This window comes from Anopheles ziemanni, chromosome 3, assembly GCF_943734765.1.
Source record: "Anopheles ziemanni chromosome 3, idAnoZiCoDA_A2_x.2, whole genome shotgun sequence".
Lineage (NCBI taxonomy): Eukaryota > Metazoa > Arthropoda > Insecta > Diptera > Culicidae > Anopheles > Anopheles ziemanni.
Window position 1 is genome coordinate 24,281,393 of NC_080706.1, and position 24,099 is coordinate 24,305,491.

At 44.8% G+C, this 24,099-nt stretch overlaps 6 protein-coding genes across 6 annotated transcripts in view; 1 reads left to right on the forward strand and 5 right to left on the reverse strand.

The window, feature by feature from the left end:
* The window catches only part of LOC131287541 (heparan-sulfate 6-O-sulfotransferase 1), a 39,294-nt gene extending 31,771 nt beyond the window's left edge, over positions 1-7,523 (reverse strand). Inside the window, exons 1-3 of the mRNA XM_058316599.1 lie at positions 7,365-7,523; positions 6,808-7,248; positions 3,326-3,613 (exon numbers count right to left, since the gene is read on the reverse strand). Of these exons, the coding sequence (XP_058172582.1) occupies positions 3,326-3,613; positions 6,808-7,011 (492 nt within the window). The 5' untranslated portion in view covers positions 7,012-7,248; positions 7,365-7,523. The remainder of the gene's footprint in view (positions 1-3,325; positions 3,614-6,807; positions 7,249-7,364) is intronic.
* A 5,968-nt stretch (positions 7,524-13,491) lies between these two features.
* On the forward strand, positions 13,492-15,066 carry LOC131286085 (cytochrome P450 4V2-like). Its single transcript, XM_058314951.1, has 3 exons — positions 13,492-14,032; positions 14,102-14,171; positions 14,238-15,066. Exons 1-3 carry the CDS (start codon positions 13,492-13,494, stop codon positions 15,064-15,066), a joined length of 1,440 nt encoding a protein of 479 aa, XP_058170934.1.
* A 13-nt stretch (positions 15,067-15,079) lies between these two features.
* LOC131286086 (protein HGH1 homolog) lies at positions 15,080-16,386 on the reverse strand. The gene is made up of 4 exons (XM_058314952.1): positions 16,302-16,386; positions 16,041-16,225; positions 15,262-15,986; positions 15,080-15,195 (listed from the first exon to the last, which is right to left on the reverse strand). The coding sequence occupies exons 1-4, from the start codon at positions 16,384-16,386 to the stop codon at positions 15,096-15,098; spliced, it is 1,095 nt and encodes a 364-aa protein (XP_058170935.1). The 3' UTR covers positions 15,080-15,095.
* Positions 16,387-16,734: 348 nt separating this feature from the next.
* LOC131288205 (monoacylglycerol/Diacylglycerol O-acyltransferase-like) lies at positions 16,735-18,013 on the reverse strand. Its single transcript, XM_058317319.1, has 5 exons — positions 17,916-18,013; positions 17,725-17,854; positions 17,564-17,661; positions 17,137-17,498; positions 16,735-17,066 (listed from the first exon to the last, which is right to left on the reverse strand). Exons 1-5 carry the CDS (start codon positions 17,962-17,964, stop codon positions 16,743-16,745), a joined length of 963 nt encoding a protein of 320 aa, XP_058173302.1. The 5' UTR covers positions 17,965-18,013; the 3' UTR covers positions 16,735-16,742.
* A 1,022-nt stretch (positions 18,014-19,035) lies between these two features.
* LOC131287384 (monoacylglycerol/Diacylglycerol O-acyltransferase-like) lies at positions 19,036-20,573 on the reverse strand. The gene is made up of 5 exons (XM_058316429.1): positions 20,456-20,573; positions 20,217-20,355; positions 20,031-20,134; positions 19,604-19,965; positions 19,036-19,530 (listed from the first exon to the last, which is right to left on the reverse strand). Exons 1-5 carry the CDS (start codon positions 20,526-20,528, stop codon positions 19,222-19,224), a joined length of 987 nt encoding a protein of 328 aa, XP_058172412.1. The 5' UTR covers positions 20,529-20,573; the 3' UTR covers positions 19,036-19,221.
* Positions 20,574-21,760: 1,187 nt separating this feature from the next.
* LOC131284008 (26S proteasome non-ATPase regulatory subunit 11) lies at positions 21,761-23,804 on the reverse strand. The gene is made up of 4 exons (XM_058312862.1): positions 23,684-23,804; positions 22,724-23,360; positions 22,381-22,650; positions 21,761-22,312 (listed from the first exon to the last, which is right to left on the reverse strand). The coding sequence occupies exons 2-4, from the start codon at positions 23,258-23,260 to the stop codon at positions 21,869-21,871; spliced, it is 1,251 nt and encodes a 416-aa protein (XP_058168845.1). The 5' UTR covers positions 23,261-23,360; positions 23,684-23,804; the 3' UTR covers positions 21,761-21,868.
* Positions 23,805-24,099: the final 295 nt, after the last annotated feature.

A 24,099-nucleotide genomic window follows, 5' to 3' on the forward strand; every position in this document is an offset into this window, starting at 1 on the left:
CTACTGAGGAAGGCATTGGAAAGTACGGATAAAAGCTAGAATCGATCGATTACGGAGCATCCTCTCCTATAGTCCACTTGCCGAAGCGGACGACTATTCTTGGGTGGGGGAAGGAAAACTCGGAACTCCGAACAAATCCTTTCCCAGCAAGACCGAGAACAACCACCCTCCAAATTTCACCTGACGGAACGGTTACGGATGTTGATTTTTTTGCTGAGTCTCTCGGAACTAAAAATACCCACCCTCCCCCTATACTAGCGATTCGGAAGGAACAGTCGCAAAGAATTGAACCGGATACCGAATGCACCGGAAACCGGAGAAGTTGAGAAGATGATGATGATGATGATGATGAGTCCCACCTCTTACCCCAACACAGGTTTGAGAATGGCGGAGTTATCAAAAGATATTTGTTTAAACTTTATAGCAAATCACGAAGTGGTGGGATCAAAGTGACCCTTCACGAAAAAGACCAGTCAGCTCTCTTTTCCTTGCGTACAGCGGTTAGCACAACTTCCATAAGACAGGAGTCGTGGAACCGCTCTCCGGAGTGCACGGCCAAAAAATGCTCTCTCCTATTCGTGTAGCCGGTATCTCCCTTATCCAACATATGGAGGGGAGTTACCACTTTCCAGGATTGGCAAATTAAGCAAACCTTATCCGTGAAACAGTTGGTCACGTCGAAAATATCATCAATGGATGAATTCGAGGCGCCTGCCACGTGATTGCACAAGAGCGACTGATGCAGTTCCTACAGAAAGATCAACTTCAAATTTCCACTTTTACGCGCGCGTGTCTCAAAGATATGTTGTTCCATTTTTTTTTATTTACATTTAAATTTGCAAAACAAAAATCTCATCATCATCATCTGTGAGATCGTGATGACAAGTGCGATGCTTACAAACATTAAATTTTCACAATAGACAACTACGAGACATTGCACATTCTACTGGGTGCTACTTAACAACCTGCTTAACGTACACGGCACACAAGCGCTTGAACTCGCGAACGTTTGCAGCCTCGGCAATCTCTCTAGGCATGCTGTTATACCATTGTATACCTTTACAAAACAAAGAATTTCTGGCAAATACTGTTGAAAAGTTCGACGTTCTAGGATCATGAGCCCTTCGAGTGTTGTACCGGTGAACGTCAGAACCCCTAACTACTCTTTCTCCAAGGTACCCCGGTAACAAGCCCCTCAGGAGTTTGAATATTAGTATCATAGTCTGATACACTATCCGCTGCTCTACCGACATCCATTGCAGAACATCCAGCATAACAGCAGACGGCGTGTACCGACTACAACACAACACTAACCTCATTACCCTATTTTGCACTTTTTGCAACCTTTTGAGCTGTGTCCGATTGCCGAGGAACAATATTGATGGACAAAAATCAAAATGTGGTGAGATAATGGATTTGTAGAGGTGAACTTTCCCAAAAAAATTTAGGTTGTTCCCCAGTCTACTTATCACCCCACACTTCTTTGCCACCTTAGCGATGACCCCATCAATATGTGCACTGAATGTAAGTCCGTCGTCAAGAATGACTCCCAAATATTTCACCTGGGAGACTCGGTCAATTGGTTCCGTGTTGATGGCAATGGAAAGCTGGCCGATCCACTCCCTCCTCGACATCACCATGTAGTGTGTTTTACTAATGTTTAATGCGAGTTTCTTGTATTTCAACCAGCCATCCAGAGCCACCAAGTCTGCATTTAAAAGGGACTCTGCCTGTTTCACGTCCTTTCGCGATATAAATATTACTGTGTCATCAGCAAAAAGATTTATCTCGCAGGAACGTAAGACCTGCTTCATGTCATTTATATACATGATAAACAAAATTGGTCCAAGAACACTTCCTTGTGGAACCCCAAGGGTGTTTTCAATGGGATCTGAAACAGATTTTTTGAAAATTGTCCTCTGGGTTCTACCTGTCAGATAATCGCTGAACCAACTGAGTTCCTTCCCCTCAATACCGAATCGTCGAAGTGTTGTGAGCAACAAGGGTCTCGATATTGTTTCAAATGCCCGCTTTAGATCCAAGAAAACTGCAAGCACCGGCTGTCCACTGTCCATCAACCCCTTCCACTTCGCAAGCACCAGGTTCAGTGCGGTTTCACAGGAATGTCCTTCCCGATATCCCGACTGCTCCCGGGCCAGCAGGCCGATCTGGTCCAGGTATTGCACCAATTGGTCTTTGATAACAACCTCCAGGACCTTTTCGACAGTGTGAAGCATGTTGATGGGGCGGAACTCTTCCGCTTTGATAGCTCCAGTCAGCTTTGGAATAGGTACAACCAATGACTCCTTCCATGTCTCCGGAAAAACACCCCTCTCCATCGATTGGTTAATCAAATCCAGGAGCGTCTCCCCCGCTACATGAAAGCAATCCTGCAAAGTTTTTGCATTTACATTCCCTATTCCTGCCGTTTTGGTCAGGTCAAAACATATCTGCCTAAGCTTGCTCATGTCTATTGGTTGAAAAGAAAATCTATGCCTGGGAGCATCAACTTGTCTCAGCTCGACTGGTTCGTCTACCGTCGGAATGTTGCTGTTAACAAGTGTGACGCTATTCACAAAAAAGTTGTTGAACCCTGCTGCGATCACCGCCTCATCGGACTCGAAATTATCGAATTTCACACATGAAGCTGTATTCTCGTCGGGTTTCAACATGCTTTTAAGAAGTTTCCAAAGTTCCCTACTATTACCCTGATGCTTGCTAATTTCCCTATTGAAGTATTCCTCACGAGTAGTTTTTAAAGACAAATGATGAAAGTAAAGCGAATTGAATGCGAAAATCGGGCTCCGCAAAAGCGCTGCTTCGACAGCAAAGAGACATACTTGAGACGAGCGACGAGAAGACAAACAAAACAAAACAACGAACGAAGCGATTCGCTAAGTCAGGTCGAGTGTGTAGCATTTAACGGACGGCAACGGGTACCACCGTTGTGCTGCCGTTTTTCGGGATATCTGCCTTTGAGGGAATGGCTATTCCGAAGAGGTTCACATGTTCCAGACGACGGTTCACTCTTCGTCGAACGTAACCGAACAATACAGTTTGCTCTCCCCTAGAAGGTAAGCCATCGAAAAGGAATTTGCCAAAAAGGACTCACTGCCCATTTTTGGGGGTTAGGTAAGATGGCACACAGGAGGTAAATATTCCCGGGAAGATGACGTTTTCTTTTGGCTGACGTATCCCGGGAAGAGAACGGAAATCATCAGAAAGAAAAGCATTGGAGCAAACGTGACAATACCTTCAGCGTAGGGTAGGGGGCCGGGCTCGCCCCATCCCCATTTCTCCAGCATGGAACGATGTATGCACTTACCTTGAGATCCAAATCACGCACCAAGTGTTTACCGAACGAGGTGCCGCCGGTTTTCTGGATGTGCAGAAACACCATCACGTCGTGCGCGTTCATGTCGAACTGGAAGTCGTCGTTCAGGACCTCCTCGTAGCTCAGCCCCGGGTTCGCCAGCAGATTCTGCTGGACCGGTTTGCCGAGGTTGTCGTGCTCGTAGCCACCCGCCAGCTCCTGGCCGGTGCTTGCCGGGGGCCCTCCACCACCGCCGAGGCCCATCGGTGAGCTAACGTCTCGCCGCGAAAGGGCACACACCTGCGAAAGGGAACGTGTTGTTACAGTGCGTTGTTTCTAGCGGGCTCTCGGTAGAACCAGAACAGATTTATACCCTCCGAGTGGGGGGAGGGGAGAGATTTACGGAGGACATTGCCTCTCCCGGGACGGGATGGATGTTTGCTGAAGAGAAGAAACACACTTGGAAGCAACCTAAACACAGTAGCGATCCCCCTTTAACCCTGACTGTTCAAACAGCACGTACCGCGTAATCTCGGTGTTTATGTTTGCCCTCTAATTGAAATAACTCTCCCTCCTTCGCCCTAAGGTCGCAAGCTTGCTGCGATTAACCGACCGTTTGGCTCGACGAGGAAGTCAACGGATGATACCGGAACGGAAATCCCGACTCGATCGCAACGCCAACATCTCGCCCGGTTCATTATTGGATTTTATGGATTGCTCAACCTCACCAGCCATCGACCGGCGCGGACACGGGCGAAGATTAAGAAGAAGGACGGTAGCTAGGCATCGCCCAAACATTGCCCTAGTGTGACCTCCGGTACCGGACCATGTGTTGTCGTTGTGCAAAAACGCAAAAATCAACATCCCAAACTGCCTAATCAAAATATATTCGCAACGTTTTACTTTTCCTTTTTGCGCAGACACTGGTGGAACGTTTTAATCTATAATGTTTTTTTAAACGACCGCTTCTTGATAGCACCGACGCACAAAACGTAAAAATGTAACATAAATCCTTTTCCAAACCACCATCACCAACTGTCCCCTCGATGCGACAATTAATGTGTGCACAGACCCTAAAGTTTATTGTTTGGCTTCAATGTAACCAAAAAAGAGCCCGACCATTGCATCATCCGCCAACGGCTTCGCACGGTTTAGTAGAACCAACAGAACGGGGGACAAAACATAAAACCGTGACTCGCTATTCCGGCGCCACAGCATCTGTTGACAACATTTTGACGGGTTTCATCCAAACCAAACCGAGCCCAAATCTTCATGGCTCATGGTCGTTGCGCTTGAGATGATGTGTAAGAAGCTGCAAGATGTGAAACTTCATCGGTTTCCGTGGAAAAGTGGCGTCAAACACGATTCGAGCCATTGGAACTTTATCAAAACGTCGTTAGCATTGGGACAGGGACAGTAGTTTCTATCATTCTTCGGTAGAAGCTAGGAAATGCTCGGGGGACGCAACACGTTCCGGCGCCAGCCGAACATCTTAAAAGTACATCAGCCCCTTCGTCGAGCGACAGCGAACGAATGTTAATCAGCCCGCTCCGTCCACAGTCCGTCCGTGCGCCATGGGGCGACGCCGTTTGGCAACCGAGAGGTTTGCCGGCACGTCCATTGCGAGTACGGGGCATGGATCCGACGTGAGGAGCGAAGAAATAATAACAAGCGTCCTCCATGCGGCAGAAATAAACCCAAATCTAGCTGCGGATTGTTGCTGATAGTTTATGGCTAAAGCCGACGACACAAATGTGCCAGCTATCAACGATGTTAGGCACTGTTGCGTCCACAGGGGGTCGTCGGAGATGGGAGTACGATTGTGGTGGGAACGACCAGTTGCCTCCACGATAGAACATATCACCGACCGGCAGACTGTCACAAATTGCGAAATTATGATTGATATGGGAACACACATCGTGCCGACCGGAACCGCTCCTTGCGCTCCTCCGGGAGAAACACCGCGTATCACGATACGATGGAAGCCAACCGTACCAACCGGTACGTTACAAGTGGCCAAAGATCCTTGCAATCGTTCCAACGTCCTTCGAATGTTTCATAGCCCCACACAACATGTGTTACTGGATGAGAAATTCGCGCTTCGGAAACCATTAGCCTGGGGAAGCATCCCCGCAGCGGCGCGGACAGTCGAGGGGCACAACGAATGGGATCGCAATCCTTCTTCCATCACGGGGCTCGAGATCCGACTGCTGCCGGTGTTTCTGGCAGGCTCGTGATTGAATGCCGAAACGGATGAAATAAATGTCCGACACGCCATCCACCACCAGCAAAAGCAAGTCCATATTTCGGACCGCTTTTGCGTACAAGCCGTAGTGACGATGCTGCAAGCAATCCCACTTTCGGATCTCTTCCCAAGGACGAAAAAAGGGAGCATATGTCAAGGACACGCGTTTCCAAGACGGGAAACAGCTTTCGTGGGTCGTAGGTCCACCGGCTAGTGGAACGAATGTGACCGACGACAACGCCGGCTCGGTAGGCCATGTTAACACCGCACCAACCATCAACTGCAGATGAATTGCCGTTGTTTTCGACAATATTCCATGGCTTCCTTTTTCAGCGTTTGTATTCCATGGCTTTCTTGTCTCCGTCTAATAATCAAGTAGGCTATAAGAGTCCTTCAACGAAACAAGAGACGAAAAACATGAAGCGCAACGTGGTACCGAAAAACAGGGAGAACTTACCAAATTGAATTCAATCAACATGTTGCCGAGTTACAATTTCGGACATTTCAAATTGCACTCGAACGGGGAGGGTGGGTCTCGAGAAAACTCGGTCGAATATTTTTGAGTTCTCATCAAAAACCAATCGGCTGGCTGCAAACCAAGACCTCTTGAGTTGTGTGCCAAACAATTGCACTTACGGCACACATCCAACCCAAATCCTCAATCAAGCCTTCGGTTTTTTCTCCTCAGTTTTTTTTTTTTTTTTTTTGCAACACCACACAGAATTAATTCGTGCTGTTTTCAAGTGTTTCGTTCCCTTCATTTCTGGCCGAAAATCTCTCCCAAAACATCGGAGGGTAAAGCAAACTTTAAAGAAAATAAAACCAACGCCAATTCCAAACCCAATCCCACTCCGTGCGGTTCACGTCGGGGTTCCGGATGGAACGTAATGAAGTAATTTTGTTCTGGGGTTTTTTTTACGCTCTCTGCGGTCCAGAGGGACTGGGAAAACTTATTAGCGTTTGCGGTGGCCCCTGACCGCATCTGGGAAGATGTGCTTGTGTTTTTTCGTTGGCATTGGTCCGATGGAGTATTGTCCATTTCAGGGCGATGAAGACATCGTCACAGTAGGCACCTTCTTCGGGTGCCGGTTCAGCTTTGTTCTCGACAATCGTAATCTGATCGCGGCATGGCTTTGATAAGGGAACCGGCTGACCGGAAACTAGGTCGTGATGGGCACGAAGGTGATAAGGGTGCGATGTGAGCAAACGTACAGGTGGTAAGCTAAGGGTGTATTGCGTTCATATTTACCTGATCCGGACAGAAGTACCCGAACCCGACGATGCCGGCAATGGTGAGGAACAGGCAGACGATGACGATCGGTCGGAGCCTCCGGCGGGGCTCCATCTTTTTGATTTCGTACACTCCACTGGACAGCAGCAATGTCAGATCACTATCTACCTTGACGGAAATGCTCTTTTTCATATCCAGCGAAGGGATCATTACCTTCTTCATTTGCGCGGTAGTGTATGCTGCTGTCCGGCCGTCCGGAGTGGATGGTTGGTTCTACGGGTTCTCGCGGTTCTTGCTGGACGCTCTCAGACGGAAGTTCACTTTCGCTTTCGTCGCCACCGCTTTTCCGGTAGCACACAAATCGGTGCGACCCGATCCGAGGTGAGGAAGCGATAGCGCGGGTTGCTGGTTATCGTGTAATAAGTTGAATGGCCGTGCGCGTCACGCCACAGACAAACACTGGGGTAGAAATTACGCGACGACAACAAACGTTCAGTGAAAGCGTTGGATCACTTCATTCTGCCCGTCACCTTCTCCGCGGGGAGGTGCGTTGGGAAAGTAAAAATAATACCTACGCTCAAATCCGCGGTTATGTCAGTCAAGAAGCGCGTTCCCTTTCCGCTAGTGACACCGATTCTGGCCGCGTGAAAAAGTTGTCGTCGTTTCTTGGTGTTCACTTTTCGGAGTTCTTTTTATTTCTATCTGCTACTGTTGACTGTTCGATGGTGATTCCTCGCCTTAATCAAGAGGGACTACTGAAGACACGCAACTACCAGCGTTTGGTCTTCCTTGGTGCATCTAACGAGTCGTCTTATACCTTATGGAACATCGGAATCCATCGTTGCTAAGCTTAAATGTTTTCTCCGGTTAGGAAATTTTCCCAAATCCCCTTCCGAATATCAGCACCTTCACGCTCGATTGTTTCCGATCCGAACCACTGCAGTTGTGAACTTTTGCCACGGCCAACTACGCCGCCGTCTGGCTATTCTGCTCGGTGTTTACATTCGGTAAATCGATTTTATGAGAACCTTGACCATTATACCGCCTACCTACGGTAACATCAAAGGAAACTCGGCCCAACATCGACATCCCAGGGCCAGCCCAATTGCAAACTTAGAGCAACGTGCAGTGTGCAATCAGTTTGTTTTCTTTACGCACGAAAAATAGTTAGCCTATCACTTCCATGAACAACAATAACAACACGAATCTCATCCGTCACACTTGAGACAAAGCGGGAAGGTTCACCGTGAATGGATCGAACTGTTTTTCTATTTTTCTGTTAAAACAGTCGACAACAATCACATCACACGTACAGCACACTACGGACACACGTACACGCGCGCGAGAAAACATTAGATAAATGTGAATGTTTTCGACAGGAACCGACTTTGCAGTCCATGTCCTCTTCCGTGGATTGCTTTTAAAAGACTGGTTTAGTGTTGGCAGAATCGTGATTCGGAAGATTCGAAGATTCGATCCCTAGACGGATTCTAAAGATTCAAATCCCATTTGACGGATTCTAAAGATTCGAATCCCATCTGACGGATTCTAAAGATTTGATTCGATTAGGATTCGAATCAGATTTGATTGGTTTGGGACTCGATTTGATTCGATTCTGACTTGATCTACAACTGTTTGAATCGACTCACAATGATTTGAGTCGAATTAGTCACATATCGAGTCGATCTAGAGACAATGTAATTGATTTAAGTTTACTCAAATCGAACGCCGGGTAGAATGTCCAATGGACATAGATTGAGTTTTTGGTACGATTTGCAAGTTAGGCTCTAGAAAAATTCCTGGAACCTATTTACAAAGAAATACATTAGAACGTCCATTATCCGAGTTGTTCTACCCAACCAAACCCATTTCATCAGGACCAGATCATTTTTACCGAATTCTGAATCGGATTCTGGGGATTCAGATTAGGATAAACAATTTCCAGACCGACATTGATTTGTTTACATGATGATGATGATGATGATGATGATGCTGATGATGATGATGGTGATGATAAATCCCACCGCCTACCCCTACATAGGTTTGAGAGGGACAAAAGTATCTTACGATATTAAATATAAATCATCAAACGAGAGGGGGCATTGGGGCATTACTCTCCAGAACAATCATATCCAACTCTGCTCCATTCATACAACGGTCGCCATCGATTGCACAAGGAGATACATCTTAGATTTCCCAACTAGCAAAAGGAGACCACTTTCCGGAGTAGGGCAGGTATTTTCGCTCAGTTTTGGTTAACACCGCCAGCTATCAATGATTGATAGTGTGGTGAAACCCACGAGTACTACTTAAGGGACCTGATCTTGTTCCTTCCATACAGCGGTCCCGAGCAATCACCTCGAAAGGTAAGTCCCCCAAGGTTAACGTGGCACCACTTTCCGGAGTGTAAGAGAGTATTTCTGCTCTGTTTGTAGTTCCCACCGCCAATTACCATTGGTTGATAAGGTGGTGCCACTAACAAGAACAGAAAGGGACCCAACTGTAGAGAATAGAATAGATATGGATGAAAGTGTAAGTAGGAATTAATAAGTAACCCTAGAATCACTGCGCCTTGTAAAACGCCACTGGGTAAAAACTGGATTCTCGCCAGTATAGTCAGATTATATCCAGCCAAAAGTCCCTGGTCATTTTTTTACTCATCATCATCATAGTCAAAGACTAAATGCATTGCAAGCACATCGTCAGACTACCCGCTTCACGCATACGGCGCACAGGCGTTTGAGCTCCCTAAGATTTCACGCTTGTATAATCTCTCTTGGCATCCTGTTGTACCATTGTCCTCCTAAAAACAACGAACTTCGAGCGTTCCCAGACAGATAGCCGGGAAGTCTTGGCTCACCGACATTAGGAGTGTGAGTCCTAACTACTATCCTTTCCCCCAAATACGCTGGTACCAGGCGTTTCAAAATTTTGTACACAAAGACCAAGGTGTATAAATTAGAAGGTGAAGTCGTCCAGTGTAAAATGACATTTCATGACTTGACATAACACTTCTAGGGTATTCATATGGGTTTTGAGGGGGGGTATCGGAAAAGGATTGGGCTTTTGACATAACTCTTCTCAAATATGGCACCCCTTCCAAAGCGACATAAAGTCACCTTCTATATTTATACACCTTGCACAAAGACCACAGTTCCAAAGGAACACTATCCGCTGCTTGGACCGACTGTTTCTTGGATTGGGATTCGGATTTGGGGATTTGGTTTACCCACCACTAGCATACAGCTGCAGCGCGCCAACAAGCTTCAAAAACTTGGTCACAGCTTGAAATAATAACTGAAATACCCTTATTAGACGAGGAATGTATCTGTCATATTTTTCCAGAAGTTATCTGCCAAACGCTCTTGACAGATACATTCCTTCCTCAAAATCGGAATCAGGCATGACCGGTTCCGATTTTCTTTCGACTGGCATTTATATGTCAAAGTGGCGATTTGTTTACTTTTTGCTTTGTTGTTTGCAACGGATTTTGTTCGTTACTCTAGGATGAACAAAACGCTAAATTCAAACATGAAAATTATCAAATAACTGCAAAACCTATTTTGTGGAACTTTGCGTTATTACACGAGCGGTCATCATTTATATGTCAAACGCCCTGCCAGAACCTACTTTGACAGTAAAAGGATGGAAAAATATGACCGATACATTCCTTGTCTAATAAGGGTAAAATAGCCAAATTGCTAATAACTTTTTAGTGCCTTGGTCAATTTCAGAAACAGACACCTCAAATGAAAGGTCTTTTGAAGGCAAACAACTTGATACAACAAATATTTTACCTCGATTCTTATTTTATGAAATAAACATTTGAATGGGATTTAGATACAGATACCTTGTTTGGTATTTTCTGCTGAAATAACAAATTTGTAAATAATTTTTGATTCTTTCCACCAATTTGTACATGTAACTCCACGAATGAAAAGGATGAACAATCGGAACATTAGGCTGATGTGCATTTTTCCATACTTACAAGCCTGGCAGCAATGGCAGTTAACATCTAAAGAACGCTGACATGCGGCAGCCTCCGGCGAGCATTTTCGGGCCCATAGATTCATCAAATAGATGATATGAAAGATCACCCAACGAGAAATTTTGGCGTCATTTTGATGTAAAAGAATTCTCTTGAGACCTGATCGCTCTTCTTTTCAGAAGTGTTTTACACCTTCTTTTGCAGCAGATTTCCTATGCAATTTTGGATGTAAAACACTTCTGAAAAGAAGGGTAAAACAATTCTCTTGATACTTGCGGGACACCGCAAAAGAGAACTGTTTTGACAACGTGACTGTGCAACGTGTTTATAACACCTATTTCTGGCTATACGCGTAAAAAACGTATACCCATTCATAGTAGATTATATGAGCTGGGTTCAGGATATCTTTTCTTTCCCATAATAATTATTTTCATACAGGAAAATATTTTTGATTGTTTTATTATTTTGATACATCTATAATATTATATATATATCGTCCGGTTCGGTAGGCAATCAGGGGAAATGTTCAGAAATCGTCCGACGCCTCCTCTGGTTCGTGCTGGCAAACAGCGACCACGGATCGTAGCAGGCTCCTTCGATGTACGATGTGCAGCACCACTCCGTCATGGCCAGTGAAAACACGTAGAACGCATTGATGATTATTTCAAGCCGCTTCTTCCTCCTTGTCGAGACCCTGAAATGTGTGAAAAGCACGGACAAATCATCATCAGTAAGAACTCTCTGCTGTGGGTTCTTACACACGTACTTACTGTCTGATGCGAGTTAACACGGCCCCGGTTAACCACCCCGAGTCGGTCAATCCAAGCGCTGCTATCGAACACTGGCCACCGATACTATGTTACAACCGGTAACAACCGATGATCGCCGCGAAGTCCGTTGGCCACCGACCAACTATTTACACTGCGTTGCAGTTTCTATACCTGTCGATGAGGGTCATCGTCCCTTCCTGTTTTCAAATGCTTGCTAGTTGGCCAGACTTGCACAGTAAACAGTAAACAGTAAACAAATAAAGGTTTGACAGCCAGTACCTCTTTCCACTGCGGTGCCTCCCAAAACAAATTATTGGTAGATTATGAGGTGTCCATGCCTACCAAAAATACACTCGGCAAGGTTCTTTTAGGTAGGCATGGATACCTTTGGTAGGCAAGTGCAGCAGGGTTCTCCTTGGGCATCTAGGCGACCATGTAAGTAAAAAAATGTATTGAAGAACAGTGCAATTAGAACAGTGAGCTAATCCTTAATGACTTCTGTATCATACTTACCGGCATGGCAGCGATGGCAGTTGAAAAACACAGTACGACTATGAGGAGCGTGTAGGTAGGAAGGACTTCGCGGGTAGCATGCGGCAGTAACTGGTAAACTTTTAAGCTGGCTGTAGACGTTACATATTAATCTGCACAGATGTTTGACGTCTACAGCCTTTCCTTAGCTCTTTCCAACATCCCTCGAGATATTCGGGATATCTGGAGGGATGTTTGACAGACGATGGGTACGAGAGAACAAAGGAAATCTGTAGACGTCAAAGATCTGCACAGATTAATATGTAACGTTTAATTCCAGCTTTAGGGGCAATAGGATCCATCTATTTTGGGTGCAATTCAATCATGAACATGGTGTTAGGATAGTTTGTTTTTTTTTTCCCGGTACCCGAACTAGTTAGCAAACACGATTGTAGCGTGTATTCTACGACAGCTAGTATGATTTTTTTTGTTAAAGCCAAGAAAAACGCATTTTACGCACTCCGTGGGCGCCCAAAAAGGCGGGCGGTTCCTAAGAACAGACTCGAAGGGGCCAAAAGAGCATCCGTCACTACTCCCTAAAAAACTCGGCAAAAAGCTGTCCCTTACACCACCAACCTCGCATGTAACCTGTCCTAACTAAGCTATTAGCCACGCAACAGCTACTGGTGATTCTGTTGAAGATAGTTGTGTTAATAGATCCCCAGGATGGATTGCTTTTAAAAGACTGGTTTTAAAAACCGAAGTTAACATTGACAACATTGGCCAAGGGTTTTGCAACAAAGCTTCCATTTGTGGCCAAGGTTACTGGAACGAAGTGATACTTGTTTCTGACGTAGGTTCCTATTGTTTCGGGAAAAGCCGTGGTCTGTTTGAACGGTCAGTTAGGCAAAATAATTAATCTGCTAGGCATGATAGCAGACAATTTAATTTTAAAATTAATTGCTGCTAACGTTACATGTTGGACATGAATGGTTCATTAACTTTACTAATTCTACAAATCTGTTGACGACTTCGGTGTATCTATTAAACAATCAAATTGTTGATAACAATAAATCGTTAGCCTCTAACCTTAACGCTTGCTTTAGAGTTAATTACCTTATCCACGTGTACCATTGGCTTTTATACCAAAGGCTATTGCTCACGTGGATAAAGTGAAGAGGTATTAAGAGTTTTTTTAACTGTTAAGGCTTTTAATTTGCTAGCGCTAATATAGAAAAAGAAATATATCTTGAAATACCAGATAACTTATCAAATTATCATTTTGTCACCCTCCGCCCTCTAAAGAAGTTGCTAAATAGCAAACAATTAGCATAAAATGGCGAGTACTTAATCAAATGGATGTAACCGAAGCGACGTTCATCGCGTTTCCATTGTTCTTCGGTTTAATTGCAATTTACGAGACATACCGAGTAAGTCATATAAACTCTCATCACGTCCTAAGCCATGACCACAATGATTCACACGGTCGTGCAGTGCGTTTTGTTTTTCTTAACCATCTATTGCTACCGGGCGTGGCTCAATAGGCGGAAATGGCAGTTATTACGTCGTCTACCGGGTCCCGCGAATCTTCCGTTCATCGGTGCAATGTACCTCATACCCGGGACAGATACGACCCAGTACCTAAGCACCCTGATCGAATTGACTGCAAACTACGGATCGCCGCTGTGTGTCTGGTTGGGTCCTTTGCCGGTGGTTATCGTAAGCACTGCTGATCACGCTCGGTCTGTTCTCACTTCTCCTGCTACGATGGAGAAGGCTAGCTTTTATCGGTTTACTCCACTACGCGGAATTTTCTCGTTGCCCGTAAACCAATGGCGCCCGCATCGTAAAGTTATCCAACCGACATTCAAATTGTCAATACTTCAAAGTTTTATTCCACTGTTTGAACAAAAAGCCAACATAATGGTACAAAATTTGTCTGAAAAAGCGGACCAGTGTCACACGTTCGATATCTACCGGTTTACGGCCAGGTGTACGCTCGATATGATTTTTGGTAACTCTATCGAATACCGTAGATCTAATAACGTGTTTAAATTTCGATAATCTTTTCTTGTATTCCCAGCCACTACATTGGGCACTAATATGCACATCCAGGAAACCCCCACGTGCAGCTATTTGGAGGTGTTGGAAGAGTAAGTATAGACATATAGTAGGTGTAAGTAAAGTGTACATTAAAATGTCTTCATTCTTTACACTAGACTTTTCGAAATAGTAACTGTGAGGGCAGTGAACATTTTCCTACACCCAGAATGGCTTTACCAATTTACTTCGGTATATAGGAAAGAAGCAAGAGCATTGAAGGAATTTTGCCACCCATCGAAACACATTCTGTCCCAGCAAAAACATGACCATACAACGCCCTCGAATAGTCTTATAGATCAGTTACAGAACGCAATGGCGTGCGACGGAACGACGGCCGACATCGAGCGGGAACTGAACACCATTATATTCGCTGGAAATGAAACGAGTGCAATGACCGTTGCAAATACAATCCTCCTGATCGCCATGCACCCACCTGTGCAACACAAGCTGATGGACGAGATACGGACACATTTCGGACATGATGTTAGCAATATACACTACGAAACTTTGAACAAGCTCACCTACATGGAGATGGTTCTGAAGGAGTCACTAAGAATGCTTCCGGTTGCGGCAGTCATTGGCCGAAAAACTACAGCAGACATCGACCTGGGAGATTACCGGTTACCAGCAGGGGTTGACATTTTGATAGACATATTTGACATGCACCGGAACCCAACCTATTGGGGTCCGGATGCTGATCGTTTCCGTCCAGAGAGGTTCGAAACGATCAGCTACGATCGATTCTCCTTCCTTCCGTTCAGTGCTGGGCCAAGGAATTGTGTTGGTCTGCGATATGCATGGATTTCGATGAAAATAATGCTACTGAAAGTGCTTGCTCGGTATAGTTTAGAAACGGATCTAAAGTTGGCCGACTTGGGTATGAAAATGGCCCTAACGATGAAAATCGTTAACGGGCATATGGTGCGCTTGAAGAGCAGACAATGAATCAATTTTGCTCCCCGGTGTTTAAATATCTATTTTTCCACATCATCGTTCATAGTTTCTATTTTACTCTTCACATCGTCGGGAATTTCCAATTCCTTCAGATTGTCCTCGCCGATTTCATCCTCCGTCCTAGAAAGAATATGATATTTGTTAACATTTTCAAAAAAGAATTCGACAAGTGAATGAATAACTTACCGAATCAAAATATCAACGACATTCTCGACGGCGTTTAAAACGTTCTTATCTCCATCGGGGGTACACTCGAACTTGTGTAGCTCCCGAAGAATCTCGTAAGTACCATGGTCTCTTAGATACTCCCTCCCTTTACGAGTTGCGCATAGTTGGGCCAACGATTCCACAAGCATTTTTCGAACATCCGGATCCTCTTCACGCTTTTTGTCCGGCCCAAGGTACTGCAAATCTACCGGAAGCCTATCATTCGTTTCGTCGTCGAATTCTTCCGGTCCCGCCAATGGTAACAGGACGAACGGCAGGATGTCCATATCTGCACTCAGTAGCCACTCGTGAACCGTCGAGTCAAAGCACACATTTTTCAACAGCCCGATAGCTCCGCCACGGCGAACGATACTTCCCTCGTGATGCACGAACGGTAGTATGCGCCGCAATAACCCAGTTGTTTGGTTGCAGAAGACCGCGCGGCCACTGTTGCTCTGTGAAACATTGCTAAACAGCGGGCCAAGATAGTTGAGGTGGCACTTCTGTTTGTTATAGTTCACCCGTGTGAAACAAGTCGTTAATTTGTCGATAGAATACTCTATCGCGAGCAGGTGCGTTACGACTTGTTCTGCTAGATGCTCCGGGCGAGTGATATTACACAGCACCATGCACCAGGCATCACTTAGCTTTCCATTCTCATCGAGCACAGCCTGATATGCTAAAGGAACCAGTCGGTCTACAAACTGAAAACAGAAGCAGAAGTTCGTCAGCAAAAAAAGAAGTTTCCTTGGGGCCACAGAAATCGCTCGCACCTTATCTACTACTACTTCCGCACCACTCTCTTCAGCTGTTATATTGACGAAACACAGTACGGCATCTTTAGCAACTGATTCCGATTCATCGCCCGTTAAATCCAGCAAATGCTTCAGGAGGGTTTCATTTTGGATAAGTAGTTTTATACCATCTACCGATCCAGTCAGGCCTGAAACAAACGTTCACAAAATTATCTTCAATATAACAACAACCGAGTTACCGAGCGTACGATCAACGATGTTTACCTAGTACGTGTGATAGCGATACGGCTTTTAAATCAAGCCGAGACTTTATGGATAAAAAGGGAAGTATTTCTTCAATTGCTTCCATACCGAAAAGCAACAATAAATTTTAAATGCTTCGAATTATTTGTGAAACACAATTGGTTTGTTTTGATTTGAGTTACAAAGTGGCTGTCAAGGGCACGTGCTAATCAGAGAGGAAATATTTCAACGCTGTCCTTTTCAATCCCATACAGCAAAACCTTTAATGAAATTCAAAATGGAAAAATTACAACACGTGTTTTAGGCATTGTAGCGTTTTTTCAACGATCGAATGAATAAAACTTTCTTCATTTTGTACTTCGTTTCATAATTTGCTTTATTGACTTAATTCGATACAAATATAAAATGCTTCAGCTTAAGTAATTTCTTAACAAACAAACATTTAGTACCAAAAGTGAGTATTTAAATTTTGTCCTTCTGCTTTAGAAAGTGTTTCGAATCAAAACGATCCCCAATAGCTTGCAGTATATCGCCTGGCACCCGTTGATGTTCCTTGACAAGCTCCGCAATCGCAGCTACAACTTTTTCCTGAAGTTCCTCGGGGTTTAGAGATGCATCGTAAGGTATCGGTTTGCCCAATATGGTGTGTAGTTTTACCGGAAATCCTCCATAGATAGGTAGGACGGGCACTTTTAATATTTTATAGATTCGGGCACACACCGATTTGCCAACTGCTACAGTTCGAAAACACTCCCTAATGTTAACCGTGAGCATAGGGACGATGGGCTGGATGGAAGAAGGATAAAATTAGCTATGCACCAATTTCGCCACAATTTATCTCTGCTCGGTGGCTTACCACTTGCGCCTCCAGAGCTACCCTGGCGAAGCCGGTTCGCTTTTTCCAAAGAACTTCGTACGTGTTATCGCCGAACTGCGCCTCGTAGACACCCCCGGGGGCAATCGATAACAATTCGCCGGCGCGCAACGTCTCAACACATGACTGCACCGAACCGGAGGTAACGTTCATCACACGTGACACCAGCCGCCAGCCGGGAATTCTATCCAAGAATCGATCCCCAATCGTGTGAATAAGACGGTTCCGTTTCAGCATCGTTTCGGCGGTAAGATAGTACATGTCGATGGGCAACGCACCATGGTAGTAAATGATCAAGGCCGGACCGTTCTCTGGCAAGTTCTCCAAACCGGATACTTCATAGCCTTGAAATTTAAAGGTTGAGTGAACCTGTTTTGCCATACATTATCACAATGCGAAACATAATTACCATGAAATAATTTGCTGTGAAAATTCCAGATGGCTGCCATGAGCCGCTTCGCTCCATTCCAAAATTCCTCATCACTCTGATGTTTGCCTAACCAACCTCTTAAACATTAGAAAGCAAATTATTTTACTCTTTCGATTCCCGGCGCACCCTTTCACTCTTACCGGACGAGATTGCACACATGCAAATACGGGATGGACGATAAAATCAATAACATGTAAACCCACGGAAGCAAAAACACTGCAACCAGCGCAAGCGATAAATGATGCAGCCATCCGAAACCACCGGGCACAGCTGCAATCGAAGAGGAAGAATTCGTTTCTGCACTGTATAAATTAACCACTTCACGACTTACAAATCAGCGTACTATTTATGACCGTCAGAAAGGCACTTCCGTTTTCCATGGCGACCACGACCGTAAGAGCAGGTCCTATCTGACCTACGTCAACACGGAAAGTGAGACGATTTTTTGCGGTGGCTTGTATTAAAATTGCATCTGACGGCGTACATACATACATCCATAAAAAAACACACAGAAGAAGTTCTATGGCACCACCCGGTTAAATCTCGATTGATCCGTAGGTTATCTTTCGGAGTTTGCCTTATCAAGCCCAGACAGTTTTTTTATTCTTTTTAAATCTGCACTACAATGTTCCACTGTGACGGTTCGATTTTTTTTTCAATTTTCGGGATTACTTTTTGCACTGATATTTTGCACACTGCAATGCATTCCTCGGGAAGAAGAATCAATATTTTGTGCACTTTGCGGGCACCTGTTGATACCAAGTCGCGAATTTACACGATAAGCGTGTGCATTTATCATCGAGCGAACGTTGAGCAAAGTACATTGAACCGGTTAGCAACCATGAACATTTTAAATTACATCATTCGATACGAGCGATTAAGAAAAATCTTATCAAAGTTTACAAGTAATTAGCAGACCTAATAACACACATTTCAATGCCAGGAAAAACAAAACACAACAAAAACTGTATACTCCAAGTGGGTGTTGCTGAAGTAAAACGAAAAAAAAAACTTTCCTCCGCGTTCATCCATGCGCTCGTATATCAGGTCAACACGTGAGTGGGACAAGAAATAGTAGCGTGCGACACCCCGTTAATCTAATTTGCTATCCCCCAAAATTGTGGCCTGTGTGCGTAACGTAGCATATCAAATCATACGCGATTTGGGGTTTCAATTGGCTATAAGTGAGCTTCGCGCGTAAACAAACTATAAGTATTGTTGAAACATTCGGAAGGTCGCAGAACAAAACCCTCAAATGCGCTGCCTTATAAAACAGGGTTTGAAAAATGAATATTTAACACATGTTCTGTACTATTCTTACTAACTAAACTTTCTTCTCTCTTGTTCTGATTTTTAGTAACCGACAATAAACAGTAACAAAATTGTTGTGGCTTTCGAATGTATAAATATCTGATATTGCAATCTCAATTTACATCTACTAAGTACGGTTTTATTAAATACACCTTGTTTGGTTCTTTTACACATTTTTTGTTTTGTAACATTCATAATCTCTAGCACCTTAAAACCTAAATCATCTAAGTAAGGAAAACATGCTCAAAGCGTAAACGAATACGAGGATCCCATTAGGAACGAGCACTTCCCCTGGGACCGCTAAATCTATAACCACCCACACCATTTCACTGTGTCTTTTTCTTGCTGACAAAACGATCCAGAAGCGCATGAAATATGCTGCCCGGAATTCGCTGATTTTTATTAATAAGCTCTTCGATGGCGTATGCCACCTTTTCCTGCAACTCCTCAGGCGTCAGCGTCGGATCGTACGGTATCGGTGCACCCAGATGCGTACGGAACTTTACCGGAAAGCCTCCGTAGATGGGACGCACCGGGAAACGTACCGCATTATAAAGCCGGATGAAGAGTGGTTTCGCTAAGCCAACGGAGCGGAAACCCTCGCGTAGATTTTCGGTGAACATCGGAATAATTGGCTGAGGATAAAAAAAAGGTAGGATAAAATTTAGTTGCTAACGATGGTTGCCGACGCTCGATTGTGATACTAACAGCTTTTGATTCAATTGCAACTTTTGCGAATCCAACTCTTCGCCTCCACAACAACTCATAATTACTATCGCCAAACTGTGCCTCATACACGCCGCCCGGTGCTATGGAGAGCAAGTTGCCTTCCCGCATTACATTCGCACACGATTGCACCGTGCCGGGACTTATTTTCATTACCCTGGCTAGCAACGTCCAACCGGGCACTTTGTTCAGGAATCGATCACCAACGGTGTAGATCAAACGCTGCCGTTTTAGATAAACCCGTGCGGTAAAGTAGTACATATCGATTGGAATGGCACCGTGGTAGTAGATGATAAGGGCCGGCCCTGTTTCGGGCAGATTTTCCAAGCCACATACTTCATATCCTAGGCAAGATTAAGAACAACATTATTCACATAATTTCATCAAATTGAAATAAGCATTTCACTACCATGAAATATCCATCCATGCGCATCCCAGACCACGGCCACCAAGGTTCGGGCGACGTCCCAGAAGTTAAAATCTCCCTCATTGTACACCTGCAATATAAAACGACTGTGCTCGGGGCGCAAGGAACGTTATTTGTGGGGTTTTTTTAAATAGCTATGCCTGGAAGAAGGGTCAAAGCAATATTTACCTGTGCAGCTTGTAAATGTAGAGAAAGGATATGGTACAATAAATCAGCAGCACGAATGCGCAAGGCAATAGGAATGTAAACAGTACCGGTGTCAGCAACCGGTACAGCCAGATGGAATAATCCAAGTCTATGTATTGTCCTGGCAAGGTTGGTTGATGGAAGGCAAACAACATTTAGCAAATGCGACAGACAAACGGTTCGTGTGTGTTTTTGACAGCAGTCGGAAAAGGTACGCTTACCGATATATGCGAAAAAGGTAGAATTGTTCACAGTCTCATTGCTCAATACTAGTACGTCTTCGACGGTGCTCATGGTACTTCGTTAAGGAGTTCTTTAGCCTTTTATTTTCCTGCTTTCCAACAGTGGCCGGCACCGCTTGTTCCCCTAGCACGTATTCGATGGGGAAGTGGAGTGAGTTTACTGCAAATAAAAAGACACTCCGTGAGGCTTTTTTTCTACGCAGGTAGGGGTCAACGCAAAATGATAATTAACTTCCCGAACCACTCGAAATGATGGCGGTTTTACTTACCCCAATTAAGAGAGCACGCGTTTGCACGGGGGGTCTTTTCACGCGAAGGTCAAGAAACGGGGTTGCTGCTGCGGAGTGTCGCACCGATCGTCGTTTGTGGCGGATGTGCATCGATGAGCAGCTGTCCCCTGGGAATGTAGCGAATTGCCAACGAACAGAACCGTTTCCTTGCCGCCACTAAAGAATAGCGTGTTGGTTCGTTACCCGATGACGTGAAGGTATTTTTTGCCAATCAGTCTTATTTCTTATCGGCGGTCACAAGGGATGACGAGACAGTCGGCGACGACGGTAGACACTGCATCGTCATACGCTTTGTACTGGCTGAAGAGTACAAGCCACACACTCACTGGGACAATGGTGGTTAAACTTGCAAATCGACTTTGTTCGATCGACCGCTTTGTGGGGCGTATGCTAAATTTTCTATTTGTACTTCATATGGTCGTCCATATCGTACAATAACTCACCGAAGAGGGAAAACCTACGAGACACTTCCCTTTCTCTTGCCAAGTGTTGAGTGTGTTGATGTTTACAAAAACGATGCCCAAAGCGTAAACAATAGATTTGACAGCTGATTTGGAGTTGCAGCGAACTTGCAAATGGGTGCTACATTGGCATTATTTACCCCATGTAGCCGTTGCTTACATTCAAATAAAATAAATGAACATTTCTTGCCAACACACTTAAGTTTATTTTGTCTCACCCGAAATACAGGCATTTTGAGTTGAGGCATTTGTTTCGCAATTTCAATGAAATAATTTATTTATAGCAATGCTGGTTGGTTCTGCTCTAGATTGAAGTTTACAAATCTTGTGAATAGTCGTTATTACGCTCAAAGTTTCAATACCACAACGTTGCCGAATAAGGAGTTGAATGTGTTTTGGTTATCCTTTATTCTTTTATCAATGACCCCTGGATTTGCGACAAAACCGGATTTAAGAAATTTGGATCAACTAAAGAACAACCTTTCGGTGCACAATACAATACGAAAGTTATGGGGGAATTTGAGAAAACAAACTATTTTCCATCGTGTGAAAACGTTCTTCGTTCGACGGTTTTCCGCCACTATACGCTGCAGTTTCGAAAAAGAAAAAAAAAACAGTCCTACCTCTCCCTGACCAACATTTTACGTAAGCTTCTTCGCCTTCTGGTAAAGCGTATCGACGACCTTGCCCATATGCTGTATCGTCTCCAGTGCAGTCTCATAGGTTTTGTCGACCGGTGTCTCCTCGAACACGATCAACACTCCGATGCCCTGATCGAGGATGCCGCTAAACTTCTTGTCCAGGATCATCTGGGACAGCTTCTTCTCCACTTGGGCGATGGGCAGGGCAATCTGGTCCGCAATGAAGCTCACCTCGCACTGCGAGTACGGCTCGATGATGCGGCACAGGTTCTGCTCCAGCATCGTGTCGTACAGCGTGCCCAAGTGTGCCTTCACGATGACGTCATCCTCCAGCTCCTTCTTATACTTCTTCAGTGCGTCCTGAAAGTCGGCTAGGGACCGTTTGTGCGATGCCTCTGCGACCGCCTTCATGGCATCGATGTCACGGCCAGAATATGTGATTGCCTGCAAGAAGAGATGAAAATTGTCTATTGGGGTAGCCAGGTGAATTATTTCGTTCGCAGCCAACTTACCAGCTTACCGCTCACAATTTGATTCACATCGTCCGACTGACCGAGCATAATCTTACACAGCAACATATACTTGAGTGCGGTAAGAGCCTTGCTACTCTGCACAGAATCGAATCCCTCAAAAGCTTCATAGAAGTACGAGAAAGCGGTTTTAAAGTCGCGCTCGTCGGCTGCATGAAGAATGCCGGACTGCAGATCCAAGGTGGCCTGAACCTTCGGCGCACAATAGATTGCATTCGCTGTGGTACGAGCGGAGGTGAGGGCAGCGCGAGCCTGAAATCAAAAATCATCGTTACTGATCCTCCTTTGTCCGGATGGTGGAAATTATCCAAGCCTCCATACTTACCTTCGGAAGATTGCTCAACGCGTGATAGGTTTTGCTCTCGAGCAGTTGGACCTCCACCAGCAGATTTTTATCATCGAGCTTCTTCAGTTCCTTTAGCAGCTGGCTGCCAAGGTTGAGCGCATCCGTGTACATGCCGGTATCGAAGTAGAGCGCAATCAGGCGCGCCTCTAGCGACTGCCGCAGGAAGGTGCGCTTTTCCTGCTTTGCCCATTCGATGCACTCCTTGCATAGCTGCACCTCGATGCCAGTTTCGGCCTCCAGGTCGAGAAATAGGTCCACCAGCGAGCGCACGAGTTTGGCCGCTTTCGCTTTGCTCAGGAAGCTCAGGAACGGACGGGTCACTTTAATCAGATCGGCCAGCTCTTTGGCCTTGCCCTCCTTCTTGTACGTCTCGCCAAGTTCGAGAATTTTCTGTTCCTTTTGTCGAATCTGTTCCTCATCGTTTTCGTCCACTTCGAGATCGCGGGCAAAGTTTGTCATATCCTGGCGGTTCAGTGAGTGCGACTGGGCACGATCGATCAACATAGCGCCAGCCATCCTTACTATCTCTTTGCCTTTGCGAGAGGATCTTTGTGCACTTGTGAAAAACTAACTTTTTTGCTTCCTTTCTTTTAAACTGATTTCACAGAACGTGCAGCTGAAAACAACAAAACGATATAAAGTTTGTTAATCTTATACTTAGTGTGCCTCTTTCTGAACCATTAGGCACAACTTTTGGTCCCGTTTCAGTGGCCAACTATGCTTGTCGTAATGGACAGCGGGCAGAAGGAAGACGCAGGGGAATGCGGAACACCGACGAGGCTCGTCTCGTTCGAGGACAATGACGTTCAAAATCACACAAGTCATCGGAACGCTGCCGAACCAGATGTCAACAAGATTCCATTTTGCCCCGGATTTGGAGTAGAACGTTTGCGTTCGGTTCACTTTGTTGTTTTCCGCAAATGCACTTGGATTACTTACCGAATAGAATGTTTTGTTGATGTTTTATCGATGGTTTAACAGCAAAATTCACGCCACAATTTATGCCGAGTGCAGTGAGAGTTGTGAGCAGCGCTTTCGACAATTCTTCTGAATTTTGTCAGTCATTCGATTCCAACCGCTCATGTTGTCAGCACTGTTCGTGCGGCTGTCATCACTGTCACTACACGTCGTGCAATAAAATAAAGGTTATGTTTATGTACGAAAAAGGTTGTATTGATAAAAGAACTATTAAAAATATCAAAATTAAATCAATCCTAATCTACTCTCATTTATTTCAGTCAGACAGAGACGATTAATATCTGTTTTTCAACTAACAAGTTAAACCATCCAGGCCTTATTCAATTGGTCTCAAGTGTAGCGAAACTGAAAGCACTTGTCAAACAACACGACAGATT